Consider the following 26,198-nt stretch of genomic DNA (forward strand, 5'->3'; position numbering starts at 1 on the left):
TATAATAATTCCAATCCCAAAGAAAGCAGGTGGTGACAGATGTGAAAATTACCGAACTATCAGTTTAATAAGTCACAGATGCAAAATACTAATGCGAATTCTTTACTGACGAATGGAAAAACTAGTAGAAGCCAACCTCGAGGAAGATCAGTTTGGATTCCGTAGAAATATCGGAACACGTGAAGCAATACTGACCCTACGACTTATCTTAGAAGCTAGATTAAGGAAAGGCAAACCTACGTTTCTAGCATTTGTAGACTTAGAGAAAGCTTTTGACAATGTTGACTGGAATACTCTTTCAAATTCTCAAGGTGGCAGGGGTAAAATACAGGGAGCGAAAAGCTATTTACAATTTGTACAGAAACCAGATGGCAGTTATAAGAGTCGAGGAACATGAAAAGGAAGCAGTGGGTGGGAAGGGAGTGAGACAGGGTTGTAGCCTCTCCCAGATGTTATTCAATCTGTATATTCAGCAAGCAGTAAAGGAAACAAAAGAAAAATTTGGAGTAGGTATTAAAATCCATGGAGAAGAAATAAAAACTTTGAAGTTCGCCGATGACATTGTAATTATGTCAGAGACAGCAAAGGACTTTGAAGAGCAGTTGAACGGAATGGATAGTGTCTTGAAAGGAGGATATAAGATGAACATCAACAAAAGCAAAACAAGGACAATGGAATGTAGTCTAATTAAATCGGGTGATGCTGAGGGAATTAGATTAGGAAATGAGACACTTAAAGTAGTAAAGGAGTTTTGCTATTTGGGGAGCAAAATAACTGATGATGGTCGAAGAAGAGAGGATATAAAATGCAGACTGGCAATGGCAAGGAAAGCGTTTCTGAAGAAGAGAAATATGTTAACATCGAGTATAGATTTAAGTGTCAGGAAGTCGTTTCTGAAGTATTTGTATGGAGTGTAGCCATGTATGGAAGTGAAACATGGACGATAAATAGTTTGGACAAGAAGAGAATAGAAGCTTTCAAAATGTGCTGCTACAGAAGAATGGTGAAGATTAGATGGGTAGATCACATAACTAATGAGGAGGTATTGGATAGGATTGGGGAGAAGAGAAGTTTGTGGCACAACTTGACCAGAAGAAGGGATCGGTTGGTAGGACATGTTCTGAGGCATCAAGGGATCACCAGTTTAGTACTGGAGGGCAGCGTGGAGGGTAAAAATCGTACAGGGAGACCAAGAGGTGAATACAGTAAGCAGATTCAGAAGGATGTAGGTTGCAGTAGGTACTGGGAGATGAAGAAGCTTGCACAGGATAGAGTAGCATGGAGAGCTGCATCAAACCAGTCTCAGGACTGAAGACCACAACAACAACAACAACAACAACAAAAACATGGGAGAGAGAATGGAAAGTGTGACCACTGAAGCTAAATTTTATTCCTAAAGCTACTATGAATGCTGCTACTTTCGCTAACAGTTCTACCTTGATCTACTGTCCGCATTTGAGGTGTCTCTCTTAATCCGGGGTCTGAGTGACCTGTCCCAAAGTTATCCCTAGTTACCCCCTAATCAAGGAGCTGACAGTTCCAAAAGCTAGGCAGTTGTTTTAACTTCACTTCCTGATGTTTGCATGGTGGAATGTTTGTATGGTGGAATCATGCAGACTATGGTCCTCTTGTAATTTTAAATTGTCTCGAAGTTGATAGTATACATGGTTTTAAACAAAGTAATAAGTGCAGAACTGTCCCTCTGTTTCGTACCATAAAACTACAGAATGAACCTTTAAAAACCAAGTATGGACTTCACTAAGGCACAACAATATAGAATCACAGAAGAAACTTTGGCGTCAAAAATAAGATAAGACTTGTTTCATGAAAACAAGGGAATCTGAACTTTCATTTGTAACGACCGAAAGATGGTTGCATTCTTAACAACCCTGGATGGCTGCACCACTGACATGCTGAGTGTTGAACAATGATATTATTAAATTGACACCAAGAAAGATTCCTTGCCCTCTAAACTTCATTAGCAGAGAATTAGACTTGAAGACTGGAGTATATTTTTAACTATCTAATGGGAACACCACCTAAGTAGTACCAGAACACATGAAAAATTCCATCATAGTTACTGTATTTTTTAAAATGTGATTTCAACAACTATCAAACAATGGAAAATCCAGGATGGAACGTAACAATACCAGAGAAGAAAAGTTGCTACTCACCATATAGTGGAGATGCTGAGTCGTGATAAGAACAACAAAAAGATTCACACAATTATAGCTTTCGGCCATTGAGGCCTTTGTCAGCAGTCTCTGCTTTCCCTCACCGGAACTATCATAGAAGTCTGCTGAACAGCTGTCTCAGCGAAAGTATTTCCAGAATATGCGCAGGCTTTGCTCCTCCAGAAACCCCACTGAAATGATTACCTATACCAGAGAAGTATAAACGGAATACCGAGACTTGAGTTTCTCCACTCTCAGTGTTCAATAACCTTGAAAACAGTGTCCTAAAATATCTGACATAGCCTAGATATGCTATGTTGGTGTTTTTATGATGCACTGGCTAGCCTGAACATTTTGTAGAACTGATCAAAACACTTCATAATGGGGTGATTAGTGGCATCAAACTTGACCACTCACAAATGGGTGTAAATAAGGCTGTGTGCTTTATCTACGCATTTCGCTACTTTTTACCTACATTCGATGAAAGTCATCCAAAGACAGTAGTTTGGAAATTAGATACTGATTTGACAGAATAATTTTCACTCAAAGATTGCTCAGAGTCACACACATAATAGAGATGCAGTATTAGCATATGCTAATGGTTCTGTTGATTCACTTGAACTGCAATTTCTCATCATCTGATTGCAAAGTACATATGAGCACGATTTGGCCTAACTAAACAGTTGGAAAACAGCCTGCCTCGAACTGCTGTAGCAGGTTCACACACATCAGTTCAGGAACAGGAATTTTACTTCACTTATCTTAAATGTTATTTGAACGCAAAGTGTGTTCCTTTGAAAGAACAGACACCACACAGATTTCACAGCTGTGAAACACAATAGGTAAATTGAAGGGGGATCACTGCTGTCCCACTGCAGCTGACAGCAGGTATCCCCCTTCAATTTACATATAGTGTTTCACAGCTGTGGGACCTACATAGTGCGAGTTCTTTCGAAGGCACAGACACTACGCACTCAAATTGATAAGCCTGGCTGGGCAACAGGTCCACCTTTCTTCAGTGTGGATGCACAAATACATCTGACCTCCAGCGGGAACCTATAAGTGGTGAACAGGAGTATACATGGACAGGGACTGCAGATAGGTGGCACTCAGTGGGAGTGTGGATCAGCCGTGAGGCATACCAAGCTACTCCATGCAGATGTGTTAATACTGTCCTGGACGTCGCAGTGGTTACCGCACCTGCCTAGTAAACATGAGATCCTACGTTCGAATCCCGGTCTAGTGCTCATTTTCCCTTGTTGCTGCTGTTTCAGCTTCATGTCCCACTGCACCTGACAGCAGTTATCCCAGTTACGTATCTCAAATGTGTTTTCTCCAAATGTTCCACCTCCAGATAGGATGTGGTCAACAGAATCCACACTGCTCATGCATCCTTTATGCACCTCACAATGAATCTTCCTTAATAAATACAAAATTAAAAACCATGAAACTCTTACTGTAACTTGCAAACCTGCTGAATGAACATGAATCTGGACATTTTACCAGTGAGACATCAAGAAACTTTAGGGCTCTGATCAACATAATCTTTAGCCAACTAACAATTTAGAATGTGAAAAATACATAATCCTTCTTACAATTCTTATGGGAGTGTAAGAACAATTCAAAAGGCACGATCAGTGGTCAGAGATTCACATGGACTGTTCCCATTCACCCTAAGTGAAATCTTCCTTGCCAAGCCCTCCAAAGAAAATCCACTACTGGTAAATGACCCCTTTGCACTCCTATAAGGTGTTAGGAGAGCCATGAAAGTGTGAACATAAATCCAAACACAGGGTGACAATGATTGAACTATATTTAAAAAATGTAAACTAGTTACAAACTACAGTATTTGCACACTTCATTCAACATGTAAACATCGCTACCGATATTCGGTTTTAGGTTATGAACATGTCTGATATGCCTGCCATCATCGATGATGATGTGATGCAGAATAATAGCAAAGTTCTGCATGGTCCGCTGAAGAGTCTGAATATCGATGCTGTTTATGACCTCCTGAATGGCTGTTTCAGCTCAGCCATGGTTTTGGCATTATTGCTGTACACCTTATCTTTAATATAGCTCCATAAAAAGGAGTCGTGTGTATTCAGATCCGGAGAATATGGTGGCAAATCGAGGCCCAGTCAGTGGTCTCTGGGTACCCCAGAGCCAGAATGTGGTCCCCAAAGTACTCCTCCAGGACATCAAACTCTCTCCTGCTTTGGTGGGACCAAGCTCCTTCTTGCATGAACCACATCTTGTCGAAATCTGCATATTTTGGATAATGGGGATGAAACCATCTCCCAAAATCTTCTCGTAGCACCCGGTAGTCATCACGTCATGAAGGAGTATCCCACACCACACAGTCACCCACTGAGGGTGAAGAGACTTCTTGATTGCAAATTGTGGATTCTCAGTCCCCCAAATGTGCCAATTTTGCTTACTGATGAACCTATCCAAATAAAGGTGTGCTTCGTCACTAATCCAAACCATACAATCCATATTAATTCCCATTGTGCCCTGCGCCCAATCGTGCAGTTTGAATGTCCTAACTCAAACTGTTCAGAAGTAATGATGATTTTATTTCATATAGTTGAATAATTATTACCCTGTACATGGGAGGGCGTGGGATAGGATGGAAAGCTCTGGTGCTTAACCAGCTCAGCGTATCCGTTTCAACAGACTGGAAGCAAAATCTCAAGAAATACACTCCTGGAAATTGAAATAAGAACACCGTGAATTCATTGTCCCAGGAAGGGGAAACTTTATTGACACATTCCTGGGGTCAGATACATCACATGATCACACTGACAAAACCACAGGCACATAGACACAGGCAACAGAGCATGCACAATGTCGGCACTAGTACAGTGTATATCCACCTTTCGCAGCAATGCAGGCTGCTATTCTCCCATGGAGACGATCGTAGAGATGCTGGATGTAGTCCTGTGGAACGGCTTGCCATGCCATTTCCACCTGGCGCCTCAGTTGGACCAGCGTTTGTGCTGGACGTGCAGACCGCGTGAGACGACGCTTCATCCAGTCCCAAACATGCTCAATGGGGGACAGATCCGGAGATCTTGCTGGCCAGGGTAGTTGACTTACACCTTCCAGAGCACGTTGGGTGGCACGGGATACATGCGGACGTGCATTGTCCTGTTGGAACAGCAAGTTCCCTTGCCGGTCTAGGAATGGTAGAACGATGGGTTCGATGACGGTTTGGATGTACCGTGCACTATTCAGTGTCCCCTCGGCAATCACCAGTGGTGTACGGCCAGTGTAGGAGATCGCTCCCCACACCATGATGCCGGGTGTTGGCCCTGTGTGCCTCGGTCGTATGCAGTCCTGATTGTGGCGCTCACCTGCACGGCGCCAAACACGCATACGACCAACATTGGCACCAAGGCAGAAGCGACTCTCATCGCTGAAGACGACACGTCTCCATTCGTCCCTCCATTCACGCCTGTCGCGACACCCCAGGAGGCGGGCTGCACGATGTTGGGGCGTGAGCGGAAGACGGCCTAACGGTGTGCGGGACCGTAGCCCAGCTTCATGGAGACGGTTGCGAATGGTCCTCGCCGATACCCCAGGAGCAACAGTGTCCCTAATTTGCTCGGAAGTGGCGGTGCGGTCCCCTACGGCACTGCGTAGGATCCTACGGTCTTGGCGCGCATCCGTGCGTCGCTGCGGTCCGGTCCCTGGTCGACGGGGACGTGCACTTTCCGTCTACCACTGGCGACAACATCGATGTACTGTGGAGACCTCACGCCCCACGTGTTGAGCAATTCGGCGGTACGTCCACCCGGCCTCCCGCATGCCCACTATACGCCCTCGCTCAAAGTCCGTCAACTGCACATACGGTTCACGTCCACGCTGTCGCGGCATGCTACCAGTGTTATAGACTGCGATGGAGCTCCGTATGCCACGGCAAACTGGCTGACACTGACGGCGGCGGTGCACAAATGCTGCGCAGCTAGCGCCATTCGACGGCCAACACCGCGGTTCCTGGTGTGTCCGCTGTGCCGTGCGTGTGATCATTGCTTGTACAGCCCTCTCGCAGTGTCCGGAGCAAGTATGGTGGGTCTGACACACTGGTGTCAATGTGTTCTTTTTTCCATTTCCAGGAGTGTAAATTGAACCATTCTCCCATTTAGAATCACATGGAGTGGTCTTCAAAAACACCGAAGCCATCTGCATAGGTAGCAACTTGAGCAAACACGTAATTTACAATCAACAGTGGCCAACAAGTGTATGCCTAAAGGGCAGAACTGTTCTCGGATATTATTTTCTATGGCATTAATGAATGGAAGTGTGCAACAGAAACCAAAGTTCTAGCAGCCTGATCTTCAATGGCAGAGGGATACTTGCTGAAGCAAATTAAAAACCAGCAACATATGAAATTTTTTTTTCTTAGAAAGGGAAACCAAACTTCAACTTTTCCAGGCTGACTGCAATATTATGAAAAGGATAAATTGCCGCTCACCATATAACAGAGATGTTTGGTCACAAAGAGAAGACTACTAAACATGTAAGGTTTCGGCTAGGAGGCCTTCTGAAAAAAAAAAAAATCACACACACACACACACACACACACACACACACACACACACACACACCCCTCTTTCCATAATGTTTTGAACATTGTATTTCACGTTTGAATGTGTTTTCTGTAATTGGCAGCCAGAGAAACTCTGTGTGTGTGTGAGAGAGAGAGAGAGAGAGAGAGAGAGAGAGAGAGAGAGAGAGAGAGAGAGAGAGAGAGAGGGGGGGGGGGGGGGGGGGGAGAAGGCCTTCTAGCCGAAAGCTTACATGTTTAGCAGTCATTTTGTTGTGCCTGTCTGCGACCAAACACCTTTGCTACATGGGGAGTAGCCATAAAGTATTATGAAAAGGATTGATTATGACTCACTATGTAACAGAGGTACTGAGTCAAAGATAGGCACAACAAAAAGACTGTCAAGCAAGCAAGTTTTTGGCCAATAAGGTTTCCGTTGGCACTAAACATACAAACCCAAACTCATGCAAATGCACATTATATCACTAGCACAAAAATGCTTAATTACTCTTCATTGAAGTGTCAGAAGTACGAATAATATTTCTTCGAAAATCTTTTCTTGCTTACCCAATGATGCCTAACAGATAAAGCTAAATTTTGAAGGTGTTACTCAAATATGGCAGCACAGATTTTCTTGATTTATATTTACGACTTACAGCAGATTCTCAAAGCTACTCAGAATGATTACTACTTAGTTGGATTGCTGAATTAAAAATATTTTTCGTAACTCTTACTTACCCACCAAGGTTTTTCCACCGTGCAAAAAATGATTCACCATTCATTTCAGTTGGTTCGAAGAACTTATTAACTGTTAGTGGAAGTTTTATTGTTAACTTCTGGGGTACATTGTTATATATGAAGGTGATATTCATACTTGGGGCATCTGAAACAATAGTTCATTTTTATTAAAACATGCAGCATTAATATCATAACAAACAAAACAAACTTTTTTGGAACTGATCACAGAAGCAGCAGGCAATTAAGCAAAAGTTAGAAAACTTGCAACACCCACATGTTAAAGAGATCTGACTGAATACATTATACATCTTTTCTCAATGTATTTATAAATTCTTTTGTAAACGATTTTCTTCAAACATTTATTTACAGAGAGTGATCAACTGACACCATTGTTACCTAGTTCGATCTGTAATTAAATACAATTTCTTTCACTAAATTGTGTAAAGTTGTAAGTTCCTGAGATGGCAAAGGCCACGTACTATGTGATCAGGTTGCCCAAGACATGGCACACAATATTCTGGTCCTATACCAGCTCATCTCATTTCTGATGGATCAACTATGTCTCAAGGAAACTTTCACTTCAAAGGCTACAGTGACTTTTTATGAGAGTTACACATGATTCAACTTATTACATACATTTAGATTTGAAATTTATTGCATACATTTGAGAAAAAAACTTTCACATTCACATCTGCACATCATGAAATTTGGCTGAAGGTGTTGCACTTAAGCAGGTATTAACACACAACCACACTAAATTCGAGCTATGAAGATACACTGAAGCAGATATCAATGCTGACCACCCAACCACTCATTTGACAGACATTCACTGCTAAATAAAGGCCTCCCTTAAACTTTTCTGAGCATCCAAGTTGTCTCTGCATGTTTTGTAATGTCATCCACCAACTTTCCATTGAGGTGTTGCTTAGGTCTTTCCTTATCTCTCTGAACTCTTGAAATAATTTCTTTAGTACATCTAACAACCCATTTGATTGGCTACAAGTCCTGCTCACCTTCAGTTCATTTTAATTGCACTATCCTCTAACTAACCTATCTTTGGCTCAGAAAGGGGTAAAACATGCTGATTTAAGACTTTTCGATAAATTACCAGATGAAATAAAATTCCTGACAGACAGCAGTAACAGTTTTAAAAATAAATTTTAATCTTATCTCCTTGACAACTCTTTCTATACTACAAATGAATTCTTGAATAGGAATAAATAAATCTATTGCTGTAATATACGCATTTTGTGCCATTTAAGGAAATGGGTTAGGTAATAATTTTAAGTTTGGGGGGGGGGGAGGGGGGGGGGGGGGGGGGAGAGAGAGAGAGAGAGAGAGAGAGAGAGAGAGAGAGAGAGAGAGAGAGAGAGAGAGAGAGAGAGAGGAAAAACTACGATCATTCGCGTGTGCATTTCTTATGCACTTGACACGTTCCACATCATAACGTTACCATGAGACTGATCAATGGCACACGTAATTACTCCTATCCTGTTCCATGTAACAATATTATGAGAAGGGAAGTTGTTACTCACCATATGGCAGAGATGCTTTTGCCCATTAAGGCCTTCGTCAACAATACACACACATACACACATGCACGCATGTTCGTGCACATGCACACACATGCAAACACAACTCACACGCACAGAACTGCAGTCTCAGGCGAATGAAACCGCACTGCGAGCAACAGCACCAGTGCATGATGGGTGCGGTGAATGGGTAGGGGTAAGGAGGAGGCTGGGACGGGGAGGGGTAGTATGGTGAGTGTGGCAGACAGTGAAGTGCTGCAGGTTATAGTATGGTGAGTGTGGCAGACAGTGAAGTGCTGCAGGTTAGACCGACGGCACAGGAGAGGTGGGGAGGAAGGTAGCGGAAAAGGAGAGTAATAAAAAGACTGGGTGTGGTGGTGGAATGACGGCTGTGTACTGCTGGAATGTGAACAGGAAGAGGCTGGATGGGTGAGGACAGTCACTAACTAAGGCTGAGGACAGGAGGGTTACATGTACATAGGATATATTGCAGGAAAGTTCCCACCTGCACAATTCAGAAAAGCTGGGGTTGGGTGGAAGGATCCATATGACACAGACTGTGGAGCAGTCACTGAAATGAAGGATATCATGTTTAGCAGTGTGTTCAGCAACAGGGTGGTCCACTTGTTTCTTGGCCACGGTTTGTTAGTGGCCATTCATGTGGACAGACAGCTTGTTGGTTGTCATGCCTACATAGAACGCAGCACAGTGGTTGTAGCTTAACTTTTAGACCACATGACTCGTTTCACAGGTAACCCTGCCTTTTTAAGGGATAGGTGAGTTAGTGACCGGACTGGACTAAGTGGTGGAGGAAGGATGTATGGGACAAGTCTTGCATCTAGGTCAAATACAGGCATATGAGCCATGAAGTAAAGGATTGAGAGCAAGAGTTGTGGAAGTCCCACCGTCCAAGCACAGAGGAGCATTCTCCTCACAACTCAGTAGCACCTAGGACAGTTGCAACTGAATTACATTCTCCACCAGGGTTTTGATTACCTCTCATCGTGCCCTGAAATGGGGAATGTCCTGCCCACTATCCTCCCCCCCCCCCCCTCCCCCCCACCCCCAAAGTGGTATTCTGTCGTCCACCAAACCTACACAATATACTCGTCCTTCCTTACACAACTCCTGCCCCCAATCCCTTACCTCATGGCTCATACCCCTGTAACGGATATAGATGTAAGACCTGTCCCATACATCCTCCCACCACCATTTACTTCAGTCCTGTAACTAACATCACCTGTACCATCAAAGGCAAGGCTACCTGAGAAACCAGTCTTGTGGTCTACAAGCTAAGCTGCAATCACTGTACTGCATTCTACGTAGGCATGGCAGCCAACAAGCTGTATGTCCACATGAATGGCCACCAACGAACTGCAGCCAAGAAACAAGTGGACCACCCCTGTTGCTGAACACGCTGCCAAACATGGTATCCTTCACTTCAATGACTGCTTCACAGCCTGTGTCATATGGATCCTTCCCACTAACACCAGCTTTTCTGAATTGCGCAGGTGGGAACTTTCCCTGCAATATATACTACATTCCCATAACCCTCCTGGCCTCAACCTTCGTTAGTCACTGTCCTCAGCCATCCAGCCCCTTCCCTGTCCCCAATGCAGCACTACACAGCCGTCATTCCACCACCACATCGAGTCTCTATTTCTCCCCTTTTCTACTTCTCGCCCCCCTCCCCCTGCCCCCCGTCTAACCTGCACCACTTCACTGTCTGCCACTCCCCACCATACTATCCCTCCCCCTCCCTGCCCCAGCCACCACCTTACCCCCACTAAGTCACCACTCCCATAATGCACTGGTGCTGCTGCTCACAGAGTGGTGTCAGTTGCCTGAGACTGCAGTCGTGTGCGAGTGTGCACGTGCACGAGTGCGTATTGTTGATGAAGGCATTAATTGCTGAAAGTTTTAATTGTGAGAGTCTTTTTGTTGAGTCTATCTACAACTAACCATCTCCAATGTATGGTGAGTAGCAACTTTCCTTCTCATATTATTATTTTGCACATATGACATATCAAAGTGGCAATGACTGACACACACTCTCCCTCCCTTTGCAATGCACTGTTTACTTCTGTTAGCTTGTGGAACCGTTCTACTAATTATATTTTAAATTTTGTATCCTTTTACTGGTTGTTGTTGTTGTGGTCTTCAGTCCTGAGACTGGTTTGATGCAGCTCTCCATGCTACTCTATCCTGTGCAAGCTTTTTCATCTCCCAGTACCTACTGCAACCTACATCCTTCTGAATCTGCTTAGTGTATTCATCTCTTGGTCTCCCTCTACGATTTTTACCCTCCACGCTGCCCTCCAACACTAAATTGGTGATCCCTTGATGCCTCAGAACATGTCCTACCAACCGATCCCTTCTTCTGGTCAAGTTGTGCCACAAACTTCTCTTCTCCCCAATCCTATTCAATACTTCCTCATTAGTTATGTGATCTACCCATCTAATCCTCAGCATTCTTCTGTAGCACCACATTTTGAAAGCTTCTATTCTCTTCTTGTCCAAACTATTTATCGTCCATGTTTCACTTCCATACATGGCTACACTCCATACAAATACTTTCAGAAATGACTTCCTGACACTTAAATCTATACTCGATGTTAACAAATTTCTCTTCTTCAGAAACCCTTTGCTTGCCATTGCAAGTCTACATTTTATATCCTCTCTACTTTGACCATCATCAGTTATTTTGCTCCCCAAATAGCAAAACTCCTTTACTACTTTAAGTGCCTCATTTCCTAATCTAATTCCCTCAGCATCACCCGACTTAATTAGACTACATTCCATTATCCTCGTTTTGCTTTTGTTGATGTTCATCTTGTATCCTCCTTTCAAGACACTGTCCATTCCATTCAACTGCTTTTCCAAGTCCTTTGCTGTCTCTGACAGAATTACAATGTCATTGGCAAACCTCAAAGTTTTTATTTCTTCTCCATGGATTTTAATACCTACTCCAAATTTTTCTTTTGTTTCCTTTACTGCTTGCTCAATATACAGATTGAACAACACCGGGGAGAGGCTACAACCCTGTCTCACTCACTTCCCAACCACTGCTTCCCTTTCATGCCCCTTGACTCTTATAACTGCCATCTGGTTTCTGTACAAATTGTAAATAGCCTTTCGCTCCCTGTATTTTACCCCTGCCAGCTTTAGAATTTGAAAGAGTATTCCAGTCAACATTGTCAAAAGCTTTCTCTAAGTCCACAAATGCTAAAAACGTAGGTTTGCCTTTCCTTAATCTTTCTTCTAAGATAAGTCGTAAGGTCAGTATTGCCTCACGTGTTCCAGTGTTTCTACGGAATCCAAACTGATCTTCTCCGAGGTTGGCTTCTACTAGTTTTTCCATTCGTCTGTAAAGAATTCGTGTTAGTATTTTGCAGCTGTGACTTATTAAACTGATAGTTCGGTAATTTTCACATCTGTCAACACCTGCTTTCTTTGGGATTGGAATTATTATATTCTTCTTTAAGTCTGAGGGTATTTCACCTGTTTCATACATCTTGCTCACCAGATGGTAGAGTTTTGTCAGGACTGGCTCTCCCAAGGCCGTCAGTAGTTCCAATGGAATGTTGTCTACTCCGGGGGCCTTGTTTTGACTTAGGGCTTTCAGTGCTCTGTCAAACTCTTCACGCAGTATCATATCTCCCATTTCATCTTCATCTACATCCTCTTCCATTTCCATAATATTGTCCTCAAGTACATCGCCCTTGTATAGACCCTCTATATACTCCTTCCACCTTTCTACTTTCCCTTCTTTGCTTAGAACTGGGTTTCCATTTGAGCTCTTGATATTCATACAAGTCGTTCTCTTATCTCCAAAGGTCTCTTTAATTTTCCTGTAGGCAGTATCTATCTTACCCCTAGTGAGATAAGCCTCTACATCCTTACATTTGTCCTCTAGCCATCCCTGCTTAGCCATTTTGCACTTCCTGTCGATCTCATTTGAGATGTTTGTATTCCTTTTTGCCTGATTCATTTACTGCATTTTTATATTTTCTCCTTTCATCAATTAAATTCAATATTTCTCCTGTTACCCAAGGATTTCTACTAGCCCTCGTCTTTTTACCTACTTGATCCTCTGCTGCCTTCACTACTTCATCCCTCAAAGCTAACCATTCTTTTTCTACTGTATTTCTTTCCCCCATTCCTGTCAATTGTTCCCTTATGCTCTCCCTGAAACTCTGTACAACCTCTGGTTCTTTCAGTTTATCCAGGTCCCATCTCCTTAAATTCCCACCTTTTTGCAATTTCTTCAGTTTTAATCTACAGGTCATAACCAATAGATTGTGGCCAGAGTCCACATCTGCCGCTGGAAATGTCTTACAATTTAAAACCTGGTTCCTAAATCTCTGTCTTACCATTATATAATCTATCTGATACCTTTTAGTATCTCCAGGGTTCTTCCATGTATACAGCCTTCTTTCATGATTCTTAAACCAAGTGTTAGCTATGATTATGTTGTGCTCTGTGTAAAATTCTACCAGGCGGCTTCCTCTTTCATTTCTTAGCCCCATTCCATATTCACCTACTACGTTTCCTTCTCTCCCTTTTCCTACACTCTAATTCCAGTCACCCAGGACTATTAAATTTTCGTCTCCCTTCACTATCTGAATAATTTCTTTTATTTCATCATACATTTCTTCAATTTCTTCATCATCTGCAGAGCTAGTTGGCATATAAACTTGTACTACTGTATTAGGTGTGGGCTTTGTGTCTATCTTGGCCACAATAATGCGTTCACTATGCTGTTTGTAGTAGCTTACCCGCATTCCTATTTTCCTATTCATTATTAAACCTACTCCTGCATTACCCCTATTTGATTTTGTGTTTATAACCCTGTAGTCACCTGACCAGAAGCCTTGTTCCTCCTGTCACTGAACTTCACTAATTCCCACCATATCTAACTTTAACCTATCCATTTCCGTTTTTGAATTTTCTAACCTACCTGCCCGATTAAGGGATCTGACATTCCACGCTCCGATCCGTAGAACGCCAGTTTTTCTTTCTCCTGATAACGACGTCCTCTTGAGTAGTCCCCGCCCGGAGATCCGAATGGGGGACTATTTTACCTCCGGAATATTTTACCCAAGAAAACGCCATCATCATTTAATCATACAGTAAAGCTGCATGCCCTCGGGAAAAAGTACAGCTGTAGTTTCCCCTTGCTTTCAGCCGTTCGCAGTACCAGCACAGCAAGGCCGTTTTGGTTATTGTTACAAGGCCAGATCAGTCAATCATCCAGACTGTTGCCCTTTCAACTACTGAAAAGGCTGCTGCCCCTCTTCAGGAACCACCCATTTGTCTGGCCTCTCACAGATACCCCTCCGTTGTGGTTGCACCTACGGTACGGCTATCTGTATCGCTGAGGCACGCAAGCCTCCCCACCAAAGGTAAGGTCCATGGTTCATGGGGTGAGGGGGGGGGGGGGGGGTTTACTGGTATCATTCACAAAAGAATTTTTCATTAGCTTTTTTTTTCACTGGTAATGTGAGTACTGTCACAGACTACTAAGTTCATTTTTGGTTTTTGATTTAGAACATTTTCTTCAGTACTCTGTGTGTGTCAGTGGTCACCACATAAACAGATACATTACTTTAATATAATCTTGCAAGTCACACAAATAACTGAAAACTAACTAACTAATGAAATGATTTTTTCTATTTACTCATCACTTGAACTTTAGCTAGTTATGCTCATCTGGTTAATTTCACTGAGTTTTCCATGGCAGGACTCAACAGCTGAAAGTCTGGAACTTGGCTACTCTTACATTATATGCAGGTTTAAATATAGTCTTATATAAAGCTTATATATTAAATACCTATAAAATCTTCCACACATTCAACATTTATCATCTGCTGTATCTGTGCACCAGCTTCCAGGATGGGTGGTTCCACAGGTTTTGCTTGAAGGTTAAGTTTTGGTGCAAGTTCATCTGATATGGAAAGACGTGGTACAAAGCTCTGCAGAAAGTAATATCAGAAATATATTATATTAACATTTAAATGACCATCAGAAAAAAATTATTTAAAGCCATTTTTTTACCTGTAATGGGAAGGACGTTTTATTTCCATAGAAGAGCCCCAATCTCCCAAGATTTTGTCTAAATTCTGATTTCACTCCAATTTGTATTAAGTCATTCTCAAATAAGACACCATTATTTTTACACACAAACCTGGACACAGACAAATGTAGACATAAATATAAAATGCATTTCAGCAACAACTAAATTTGAATTAATTTATACTAACTTCTTAGCGTTGCTCTCAGCCTGGGTGACATTGTTCACGGTGGCATTGTTTTGAGGGTACATATCTCCGAAGACATCTAACAGATAACTCGTCGCTGGAGGCTGAGAAGCTGGAGGTGTGCTAAGCCCCAGGAGATCTGCTGACGCATTGTTTGTAGTATTAGGCTGCAAAGACAGTGACCAGTTTATGAAACTGTTTCTAGAGTTAAATTTCACAAAATAGCTCAACACTCTAATTTCTTTATTCAAAATGAAGTTGTAAATATACAAAAGAATGAATGAAAGTCTCAGTTCACACAATGTACATCAAAACTGCTGAACTGTTGGCTTTAAGATGCTACTGACACATTTAATGCATGTATCTTTCTTCCACATGTGTCTCGAGAGAATTTCCCTACTTCTCCAGAATGTGAACAGCTATTTCATAGCTAGTGAGAAGCAGAAGATTCAACAGTAATATTTACATATATGTGCATTTCTGTCAGGCTTCAACTTGCTCTTATCTATGAGAAACTGTGTAAATCCAGAAATAAAAAAATTAGGCATGGTGACACTCTTAAACGGAATATGACAACTTCATTTAATCAGTAAGGTATACGCCAATTTGGCTACTTTCGTGTAGAGAATGTGAAAAGTGTGTGATGAAGGGTATTCTGTGTATCAAATGCAACTAATGGTTACACGAAAAGTGCGCGAAAGTAAATCTAAAATTCGTCAGTGATGATTTTCCGTGGACATGTCACAGTTGTTTACATGAAGAAACGGCTGATCTTGTAAGTGCAGTTGATACAAAAAACGAAATTATAAAGTTACTACAAAGTGACATTGAGGCATTAAAAACCGAACTTTCGACCATCAAGAAAGAAACGATACATTAATACAAGAAAAGAAGTCCTGTGTGTGTAAAAACCATCAAACGGAAAAGCAAGAAGATTGCAAAAATACGTGTGAACGATCGGACTTTAAAAACAACATCATTTCAAGTGTTTCCGTTGATGTCTCGGTAAACTCAGTAAGCCATAACCTGGAAGATAAATATAAATGGAAGGTGGTGACATACCGAAAAAGGAAAAACAAGGCGACAGATACACAACCAAAGGAAAATGAATTTTTAATAACTGGCGATTTGCTGCTGAAGAATATTCCTGTCTCCAATTGCAAGAGCGACGTACGACCTGGAATTAGAACACAACTCGGTAAACATTTTAAAAATATGGTTAATGCAACACAAGCTACTACAGAACCAGATTCTGAAACCAGACACAATTATAAAGGGGTGTTTATACACGTTGGAACGAAGGAGCAGCAGTGAGGAAGAAATGGCAAACGAAACAAGAAACATGATTCGTTCTGCAAGAAATGTGTATGCAGGATCTCGGCTGATACTTAGCGGAATCATAAACAGAAGGTCAGTGAGTGAAAAATGTATTGCCAAAATAAACTGTGCTCCTAAAGAACAATGTGATCATCTTGGGGCAGTTTTTATAGACCCAAACAAATTCCTATGTGAAAACTCACTAGCAAAGGATGGTTTGCATTTAAATAGACTGGAGTCTGTAACATTCAGCAGAATGTTTGCAGATATCTGCAAAATCATTAGAAGCAAAGGAAACTAATATGGCCTGACAAGGGTGAAAAAACCATACACTCTAGCTGGAAAAGACAAACATAACCACCATACAAAAAAAGATGATGCTAAAGAATTTGCCTCGGAATGCAGCTCACAACATGTAGACCAACAAAAGAAAAATTACATAAACGTACTTCATCAAAATATTCAACACTTTGGTAACAAAAAATTAGAAGCAGAAGTACTCCGGAGTGAAGTAAAACCAGACATATTATGCATAAGTGAACATGGACTAACAAAGTAAAATAGGTAATTTTGCAATAAAGGACTACAAATCAGCTAGTTACTTCTGCAGATCTAAATGTAAGGGTGGCGGCTTTTGTATATATATTAAAACAGGTGCTCTTCTAAAGAATGTAAACAGTGAAGCTGCTACATTGCCCATAGCTACAGTAAAAGACTTTGAAGTTACCGGTATAGTGACAGAGGATTTTGAAGGGTTTTGTGTGTACAGATCACCATGTGGCAATATTAGCATCTTTCTGAAAAAAATTGCTAGCTTACTGAGAATGAATATGAAGAGAAACCTTATTATATGTGGAGACTTCAACACTGAAATGGGAAAAGACAAAAATAAGACAGGATTCTGAAGAATTATTAATACAGCGTAACTTGAAAGTAACAATAACTGCACCAACAAGAGTGACTTCACAAAGTGAGACAGTTATTGACAACATAATTACTAATATGTGTAACTATGAGTCACATGGAGTTCAGACAAATATCTGATCATCATGGACAACTAATCAGCTTTTGCAGAAGTAATGACACAGTATCAGAACCAAAACAAAGAACCAATGAAATTAGTATCATCAGTGAACAAAATATCAACAGCTTTAGAACGATGTTAAGTAAGGAAACCTGGAATGAAACCCTATAGGCCCAGAGTGTAGATGAAAAATATGATGCATTTATTTCAACAATTAAATACCATTTTAATGTAGCATTTCCCAAAGTAAATAGACAAGAAAGGCTGCAAGATCAAACACAGTGAACTACTAGTGAAATACTAGAACAGCGAAGGAAGCTGCAGGATCTCAGACGGATGGGCGAAGCTGAAAACTACAAAATGTTAAAAAGGAAGTACAGAAAAACAATAAGAGAAGCAAAAGCAATTGCAATTGTCACCACCATAACGAACTCAAAAAACAAGGCAAAGGCAGCTTGGAATGCAATTAATGCTGAAAGAAAGGAAAAAGATGGTCAAACAAAGAAGAAGGTATTAGGTCAATTAAAATAGACAACACAGTGGTCACAGATGGTATGGAAATAGCAAATGTACTGAATAATAACTATATTAGTGTAGTAGAAAACTTAAAATTGGAAAGAAATAGTCAAAAAAAGAAGAGTATTAAGGTACCAAAAAGATCATGCAGTACTATGTTCGTAAGACCAGTCACGGAAGATGAACTACGGAAAATTATACAGAAACTGAAGTCCAAGAAATCAGCTGGTGATGAAATATCAAATCGTGTAATAAAGCCAGTAAGCGGGTAGATAATAACACCAGTGCTGAATATAGCAAACTGATCTTTCAGAGATGGAATCTTTCCAGAAAAACTGAAGATAACGAAGGTGGTGGCAGTGTACAAGAAAGGGGATAAGGACGACCCCAACAGCGACAGACCAGTTTCACTTAAATCAGGTTTCTCGAAAATCCTAGAAACGCTTATGTATACCAGATTAGTTAATTATTTGGACAAACATAACATTCTCATACCCTCACAACATGCTTTCAGAAAGTGTAAATCTACAGAATACATTTTACAGACCTTAGATGAAAAAAAGGTTGTCTCTGCAGTGTTTTTGGATCTTTTAAAAGCATTTGGCACCATTTACCATGAAATGCTGATACAAAAATTAGGCAACTATGGCATTCGAGGACAACCAGGTGAATGGATAAAATCATACATGTGCAACATCAAGCAGTATGTATCATTAGGAAACTCATACCAATCAGAAACCAAACCCATCAAAAATGGAGTGCCACAATGTTCAGTAATGGGGCCATTGTTATTTAATTTGTTTAATGATATAGGTGTTGAGGAGGAAGGAAAGAAAATATTGTATGCTGATGACAATACTAAATAGTGACCAAAGTATGGAATAGCTTGAGAGAACAGTATACACACCTGCAAAGGTCACAGCTCAATGGCTGTTGGAAAATGAACTGGTTATAAAATTAAAAAAAGGCTATGTATGCAGTGTTTAAAAACAAGGAGAAGGCTGTAGACAACGTGGATTTAGAGGCTGATGGAACAAGGCTTTAAGAAGTAGAATCTGCTAGATTCTTAGTTATTCTTGTGGATAATGAACTGAAATGGAAAAAAAAAAGACATTAATACTGCCTGTAAGAAACTGAGCTCTGTCATATTCTTAATGATGCAGCTATCACAGTATTCGGACAAGAACCTTCTGTGTACAGTGTATCATGAACTTTTCGAACCATACTTACAGTATGGTGTGACTGTGTGGGGAAACTCAAACAAACAAGAGACAAAATGAGTGTTGACTTAAAACAAGAAGGAGCAATTATGACCATTCTAAGAAGAAAGACCTCTGAAACATGCAGAAACTGTTTCACTCTCATACATAAAGAAGAAAGTAGTGGCATAACTGCTTCCTTGTTGTTCTCTACCTGTGACGGAGTTGTTTCAGGCTGATGGTTATTAACCGTTGGTGCAGGGCTTTTTCCTTCCCTAACTTCATTTTCAGGAACCCTTCCTGGCTTTTTCTTCTTTAGAACAGCAAGAATGGATGATTCTCGCTCTGGGAAAGCTGGCATCTCCTCTAAAACTGTTGCCTGTAAGAAAATAATTATGTGCAAATCCATTTTTTAATAGGCTTTGTCAAAGTACTTTATCTTGGACAAAGAATCACTACTCTGTGTCACACTATGTATTAAATTAAGAAATGTTCAGCCAAATGTACATACAAAAAATTAGGGATGTAGTTTTAATTTGTAACTGATTTTACCTTTATGCCAATGAAAGTGAGCCTGGGTCACATACACAAAGTGACACTAATTTATGAGATTTCTATCTATCTTAATACAGCTTTATCACCCGTACAGCAACAACCTGGCACAGAAGTACCGTATTTACTCGAATCTAAGCCGCACTTTTTTTCCGGATTTTGTAACCCAAAAAAACCACCTGCGGCTTAGAATCGAGTGCAAAGCAAGCGGAAGTTCTGAAAAATGTTGATAGGTGCCGCCACAACTAACTTCTGCCGTCGAATATATGTAGCGCTACACAAGCATGCTTTGTGGGCACAAAGATAAATACTGGCGCCGAAGCCTCTGCATCAGTAAATAAATTTAAAAAAAAAGGTAGAAGACGAGCTTTTTTTTTTCTCCGCCCCGAGTTTCGACCACTGCATTTTCATACATTATCCAATGAAGTAAATACAAATTCCATATTGTTCATCTTCGAATGTAGCAGAATTTCAATGTACTACGAAAATCCGACTGGCAAGACTGTTAGGGAACTCTACGTTCCGAGTTTTTTCCTACCTGTGAGAAGAGATGGTTGCTAATAGGAACCTGATGAAATGTGAATCACATGCAGTATTCTCTTCACCATAAGAATAATACGAATATAAACATTTTGCCATGTATTCTTTCGTGTTTGCTGCTATCTCATTTAAATCCAGTCTGCGTAATAAACTACGAAACTAGAGTGAGACAACAGCAAACGCGGAAGAATATACATATCGTGTCATGTTTATATTCGTATTATTCTTATGCCTAATAGTGATACAGTCAGAAACGAAGCACGGCAACTGACTAGATTTTAAATGTAAGATGACTAATTTCTGCGCAGAATTTGATGTACTAAAGAAGCGGCCGCAAAGATTTTCAAACGGAGGAAAATTTTCGCAAAACTCTCGTTCAGAACATGTTCTATCATACACATGTTCTATCATACACATTTGGTTCTTGTTGATCATTATCAAAGAAAGCAGCAGTGTAAGTAACAACAAATAGCAGTCTCTTGCCATTGTTTCGCTAATGAGACGATTCGACGATTCCTTTTTTTTTTTTTTAAGCGGCGGTAGCGCGCGCAAAAGCTAGTCATGCCGCGAGCGGCGACAGGCCGTAAACACGCACTATCAAAATGCGACAAACAATGCATTACACAGTACAGTAATGCATTTTCAGCTTAGAATGACGTAAACACCCATAACAAAGAAAACGGCACTTATCAGATCAAAGAAAAATAAGCAATCAATTCAAACCAGACGAAGCATGTGAAAATGGAAGGGTACCCGTATAAATACGGACGGAGCGCCTGACGCATAGCAATGGCTACCTGGTGAAGCTTAATTGCTAAGCTTACGACTCGAACCAAACTACTGTAGCTGTATCGTCTTTCATTCGACCTAAATTGTGTCTCATATTACAATGGACCAACTTTGTTTCGATTTGGAGGTGCGGCCTAAAACTTCTCTCTCCCCTTGAATTTCGAGTCTCAAATTTCAGGTGCGGCTTAGATTCGGGAAACTTTTTTTTCCTTTATTTCCAGTCTCATTTTTCAGGTGCGGCTTAGATTCGAGTGCGGCTTAGATTCGAGTAAATACGGTAGATGTAGGTGGTGCTGCAGCAATTCTGTGATACAGGTGACTACAGTCACAGTATCCTACACAAGTTTCCATGTTGATACAGATGTAGGAAGGCAAACTGAGCACAGATATGCTATCCAATTTTGACATTTAACTGTGTAATAGTACTGAAAATTTTCAAGTCTGGGATGACTAAATGTAGTAAAATACACATCATAGTCTGGAAACAATTCCTCCACGAGATGTGTACAGTAGTTTAACACATTGGCTCTGATGTTGCCAGCACAATTTGAGTATGATGTCCAATGCATTAATTGTAAACAGCTTCATATTTGTAAAAATGAACACTCTGTTCTCCATAGACATTGGAGCTCAAAGATTTTACTCCACAAATGTTTCATATATGAAAATCCCATAATCATAATTAACTGTAGACATAGAGGGTCATATGTATGCACTAGAGTCCCATTCTTCTTTTTTCATCATTTGTCAGCATCACAGAGCAATTGTTCATAAATGACAAAGGTGTAACTAAAGCAGTTAGTATGTACAGTTATAACTTAGTCACCACCTAAAATCCACTTGCCTCCATTATCAACCTTTCACTGTGTGCCAATGTCGAGCTGATGGTTTGTCAATATTATGTAATGATGGTGGATGTCTAGTACATCCTAAGTACAGTAATGTGCAAGGCTAATGGGGCATACAACTGCCCTTTATGATATACTCACATTACTTCTTGGTGAGATGGGATCGAAATAAAATGTTCACTCCATGTATTTGCTCACAGCGAGCAGCAGTTTTTTCAGTTAGAAGTCATTCTTGAACTAATAGCTACTCCAAGATATTCTAGGCTTTTGCAACAGGTCAATTTATTGTAAGACACTCTGCTTCAGGTGACATTGTGTAAACTGCACAATATCTCTTTGAGGCAACTGCTCAGAATAGTGGTTGCTGTTCATTATTTCTGGCAAGTAGCAACTGCCATTGTCCATATTGACAATCCTCTTACACATATGGCAGACCAAGAGCCACATAGACAACTGTTACATTGATCAGAAGTGTTGCTGTTTCATGTCAACTCAGTGTTTATCGTTATTGCTACTCTAGCATTCCTTTGTACACATTTTAAGATTCTTTCATTGTTAAAGAGATTAAGCTATCCCATGACTTTCGAATCTTATCATATCATAAGAAGTAGCACCACTTGTATAAAACTGAGCTAATGTTGTCAACTGAGTCCTTAACAAACTTACCAAAACGTCGGTTGATGCAATTATACTCAGCTGGAGGTATTCTGATGCCCGTTGCTGCAGTTCTGCATCTGCACTGCGGAGATTACTGTGCTGCCTGAAGACTTCCTGAATTTGTGGCTTTATCTCAGGAAAGAGATTCACGAACTTTATGTATGTTGACAGCAACAGTGCTCTCGTCATTGGTGAACAGAGATGATACTGTGAACATATGTGAGAAACATTCACAAAACAGAAAATACTGAATAGTGAAGATCACGTTCATGAAACAAAACACATACAAAAATTTTCACATTACTGATAATGATAAGAGCCTGTCACATTTTAATTTTATTGAAAAATTGCTGGCTAATACAGTGGTAGCACTACCCATGCAACAATGTTTGACAGCTGTATGAGTGACTGGTCCCCAGAAGCAGTCATAGTTATCAAATTTGGAAACCTAATCTTATTTATGCATGTTTAATGAAATGATCCATTGCATCACATGTAGAGAGGCGAGGTGGAAGGACCGCTGGTTACTGGAAGGGGGGGGGGGGGAGACAGCTGAAGGGTAGTAAGTGTTGACTGTTACAGCAGAGAAGGTTAGCATTTGCTCTGTTCTCAGGGAGTTTAGGACTGACTGTATGTATGTAGCAGTTTACCTTAGATTCGAAAAAAAAAAAATCAACTCTGACAAGGCTGAGCTCTGAAAGCAGCATTGTATTAATGTTAATCCCAGATTATTCCATCATGAACTATAATCAACTCAGACTAGCAAAATTTTGGGGATCAAATCAAGTAGAATTGCATTCATTTGACAACCTCATTACACTACAAAAGAAAGGATTTTGTTCGGCATAAATGCAAGCAGAAAAGAAGTAAATAGTGAAGAATTTTTTCTATCTGTAAGGTCAGGTTAAGTAGAATATCAACCAGCTAAGTAATGAGTTTATGTAGTAACTGCTCCCATACAAATTTTTGGAGGAGATGTAACTGATACGCAAAGTTTATTGACATTTCACAGACATTTAGCACAAGAGTAAGAAATAGTAATTACTCTTACTTTAAATGAACACCAAGCACACGGAGTTTAACAGCTGCAAATAACTGATTGAGTACCTTTAACAAAATGTTCTCTAGACTAACATACTAACATTCAAACATGAGCTAAAATTGCTATGACAACTGCACATTGATTAATCAAAAACAGAAGCACATTTATATCAATTAGTAAAGTTATGTTTATTTCTAAATAATATTAAGAATATGTGATTCAGTGGTAAAATAATGGACTGTGAATTTAAGAGCTTGGCTTTGATTCCTGGTCGGTGCTATGTATTCCCCTCTACCCTGTTGAAGCATGTGGTTCAGCTGTTCCAATCCATTAGAGATGGTACTGTGAATTGAAGATGGTGCTCCTTTGCAGCTGGCACTAGGGGGTGGTGGGAGGATTGTGGGTATGTAGAGATATAGCACAGAAAATCTGGTGACTACGTCTTGGGGATGTGCCCATCTGTGAAGGCCTTTCTAACATCTTCAGCATACTGGGCAAAAGAGTTTTAGTCACTGCAGATACGCTTCGAGAGCTACTATCCATTCCACACCAAAAAATCCCTCCCACAGGGCGTTGCTGCCTGGGGATGGTGTATCTGCAGTGTCAAGGACTCACTTGCACAGTATGTTGAAGGTCTCGCAAAGCCCTTCACCGATAGGCACTAACCTCCGTACATACTGAACAGATCTCCCTTGTGATATCCTCCCACACCCCCACAATCCTTCCACAACCCCCAAAAAACTAACTGCAAAGCAGCACCCCCTTTGTCAACCTGTACCACCCTGAACAGTAACAACTGTAACACATCCTTCGTCAGGGCTTTGATTATCTATCATTGTGACCTGAAATGAGGGACTTCCCACTGAATATTCTTCTCACCTTCTTAAAGTGGTGTTCTGTCACCCACCCAATCTCCACGACATCCGAGGCCATCTGTATGCCGTTCCCAATCCCAGTCTCTTGCCACAGGGACCTCATCTCTGTGTTAGACCCAGTTATCCGGCCTGCCCAATCCACTCATCCAGTACTGCCTATTCAAGTCCTGTCACAGGCTTGTCCCAACCCATCAGAGGCCAAGCCATGTCATATGCACCAACTCTGCTCTAATCACTGCACAGCTTTTTATGTTGGTGTGACTATGAACCAGCTGTCTATCACTGTGAATGGCCACTGCCAAACTGCAGGCAAAAGCAAAGTGGACCACCCAGTGGCACAATACGCAGCTTAACACCATGCTCTAATTCAATGTCTGCTCCACAACCCGGGCCATATGGATCCTCCCCTCCACCACCAGATTTTCTGAACTATGCATATGGGAGTTATCCTTGCAGCACATTCTCTGCTCCTGAAATCATCCCAGCCTCAACCTGCAATAACCTACTGCACCCATACCCTTCACCTAAGAGTTTGTGCCTTCTTTGTCCTGTAAAATAATCAATTCATGTCTCTTCACCCTCAGTGAGCTCGCACTCTGCCAGCACATCCACCAGTCTTTTCCCCTCTCTGTTGCTCACCTTTTCCAATCCCCCTCCCCACAGCTTCCCAATGCTGCTTGAGCCTTGTCCTGACACCTTCTACCGTACTACGGCAGACCCCACACACACTGCCAAATAGCAATCTTCTCCCCCCTTCCTCCATAAACCCCACCTGCACTGTAATATCACTCCCTCTCCCCTGCTCCATTACCAATAGCTACTTTTGTTCAATGCAATAGTTACGTTCCAACTAAAGCAACTGGAAATAGCGCTCACATGTGCGTGAGGTGTACCTGTGTGTGTGTGTGTGTGTGTGTGTGTGTGTGTGTGTGTGTGTGTGTGATTTTCTTTGCTTTGAAGAAGGCTTTGCCACCTATATGACAATGCAGGTCAGTGTTCCAGGTATCCAGCCCTGCTGTCATTCACCCTGCTGAGCCTGGCATGCAGAAGCTAGTAGGTTCAATACTTCTCAGGTGCTTCAAGATTTTTTTTTAATTTTGGATAGTTATTGACATGGCTCATGATTATTTTCACTGAATTAATTGGTTTTAATGTAATTTATTTAAATTTCTAATTCCTTATCACATCACTGTGATCATCACAGTGGCTTTTTCATTTGCTCTTACTTTTTCTTCCTGTCCATTGTTTTCATTTGGAATCTGTGAATCTGGTAATATTTTTTATTTACCTATCACAAAATGCTAATCTATTGGTTAAAAAACAAAAGACAAAATAATCTATTTATTCTGGTATGGTGTAAAAAATGCATATCTCGTTACAGACAACATGCACATTTTTTCAGATAGTTATTGTCACACAAACATTTAAAACACAAATTTCTGTTGCAGTATGGACAAGACAATGCAGATGAAGATTTAAACCAAAGAATGGATCATATACAAGTGCGCAAAATGAGGAATAGTAACAATGAATGCAACAACATGGACGAAAATATAATATGATGAAACGGAAGAAATTAAATC

At 40.9% G+C, this 26,198-nt stretch overlaps 1 protein-coding gene across 1 annotated transcript in view; it reads right to left on the reverse strand.

The window, feature by feature from the left end:
• The window catches only part of LOC124804678 (AP-2 complex subunit alpha), a 329,898-nt gene that overhangs the window by 59,830 nt on the left and 243,870 nt on the right, over positions 1 to 26,198 (reverse strand). Inside the window, exons 12-17 of the mRNA XM_047264924.1 lie at positions 22,708 to 22,905; positions 19,527 to 19,691; positions 15,260 to 15,423; positions 15,054 to 15,183; positions 14,830 to 14,971; positions 7,465 to 7,609 (exon numbers count right to left, since the gene is read on the reverse strand). Coding sequence (XP_047120880.1) covers positions 7,465 to 7,609; positions 14,830 to 14,971; positions 15,054 to 15,183; positions 15,260 to 15,423; positions 19,527 to 19,691; positions 22,708 to 22,905 — 944 coding nt within the window. The remainder of the gene's footprint in view (positions 1 to 7,464; positions 7,610 to 14,829; positions 14,972 to 15,053; positions 15,184 to 15,259; positions 15,424 to 19,526; positions 19,692 to 22,707; positions 22,906 to 26,198) is intronic.

Source organism: Schistocerca piceifrons, chromosome 7 (genome assembly GCF_021461385.2).
Source record: "Schistocerca piceifrons isolate TAMUIC-IGC-003096 chromosome 7, iqSchPice1.1, whole genome shotgun sequence".
In the NCBI taxonomy this organism is placed as follows: domain Eukaryota; kingdom Metazoa; phylum Arthropoda; class Insecta; order Orthoptera; family Acrididae; genus Schistocerca; species Schistocerca piceifrons.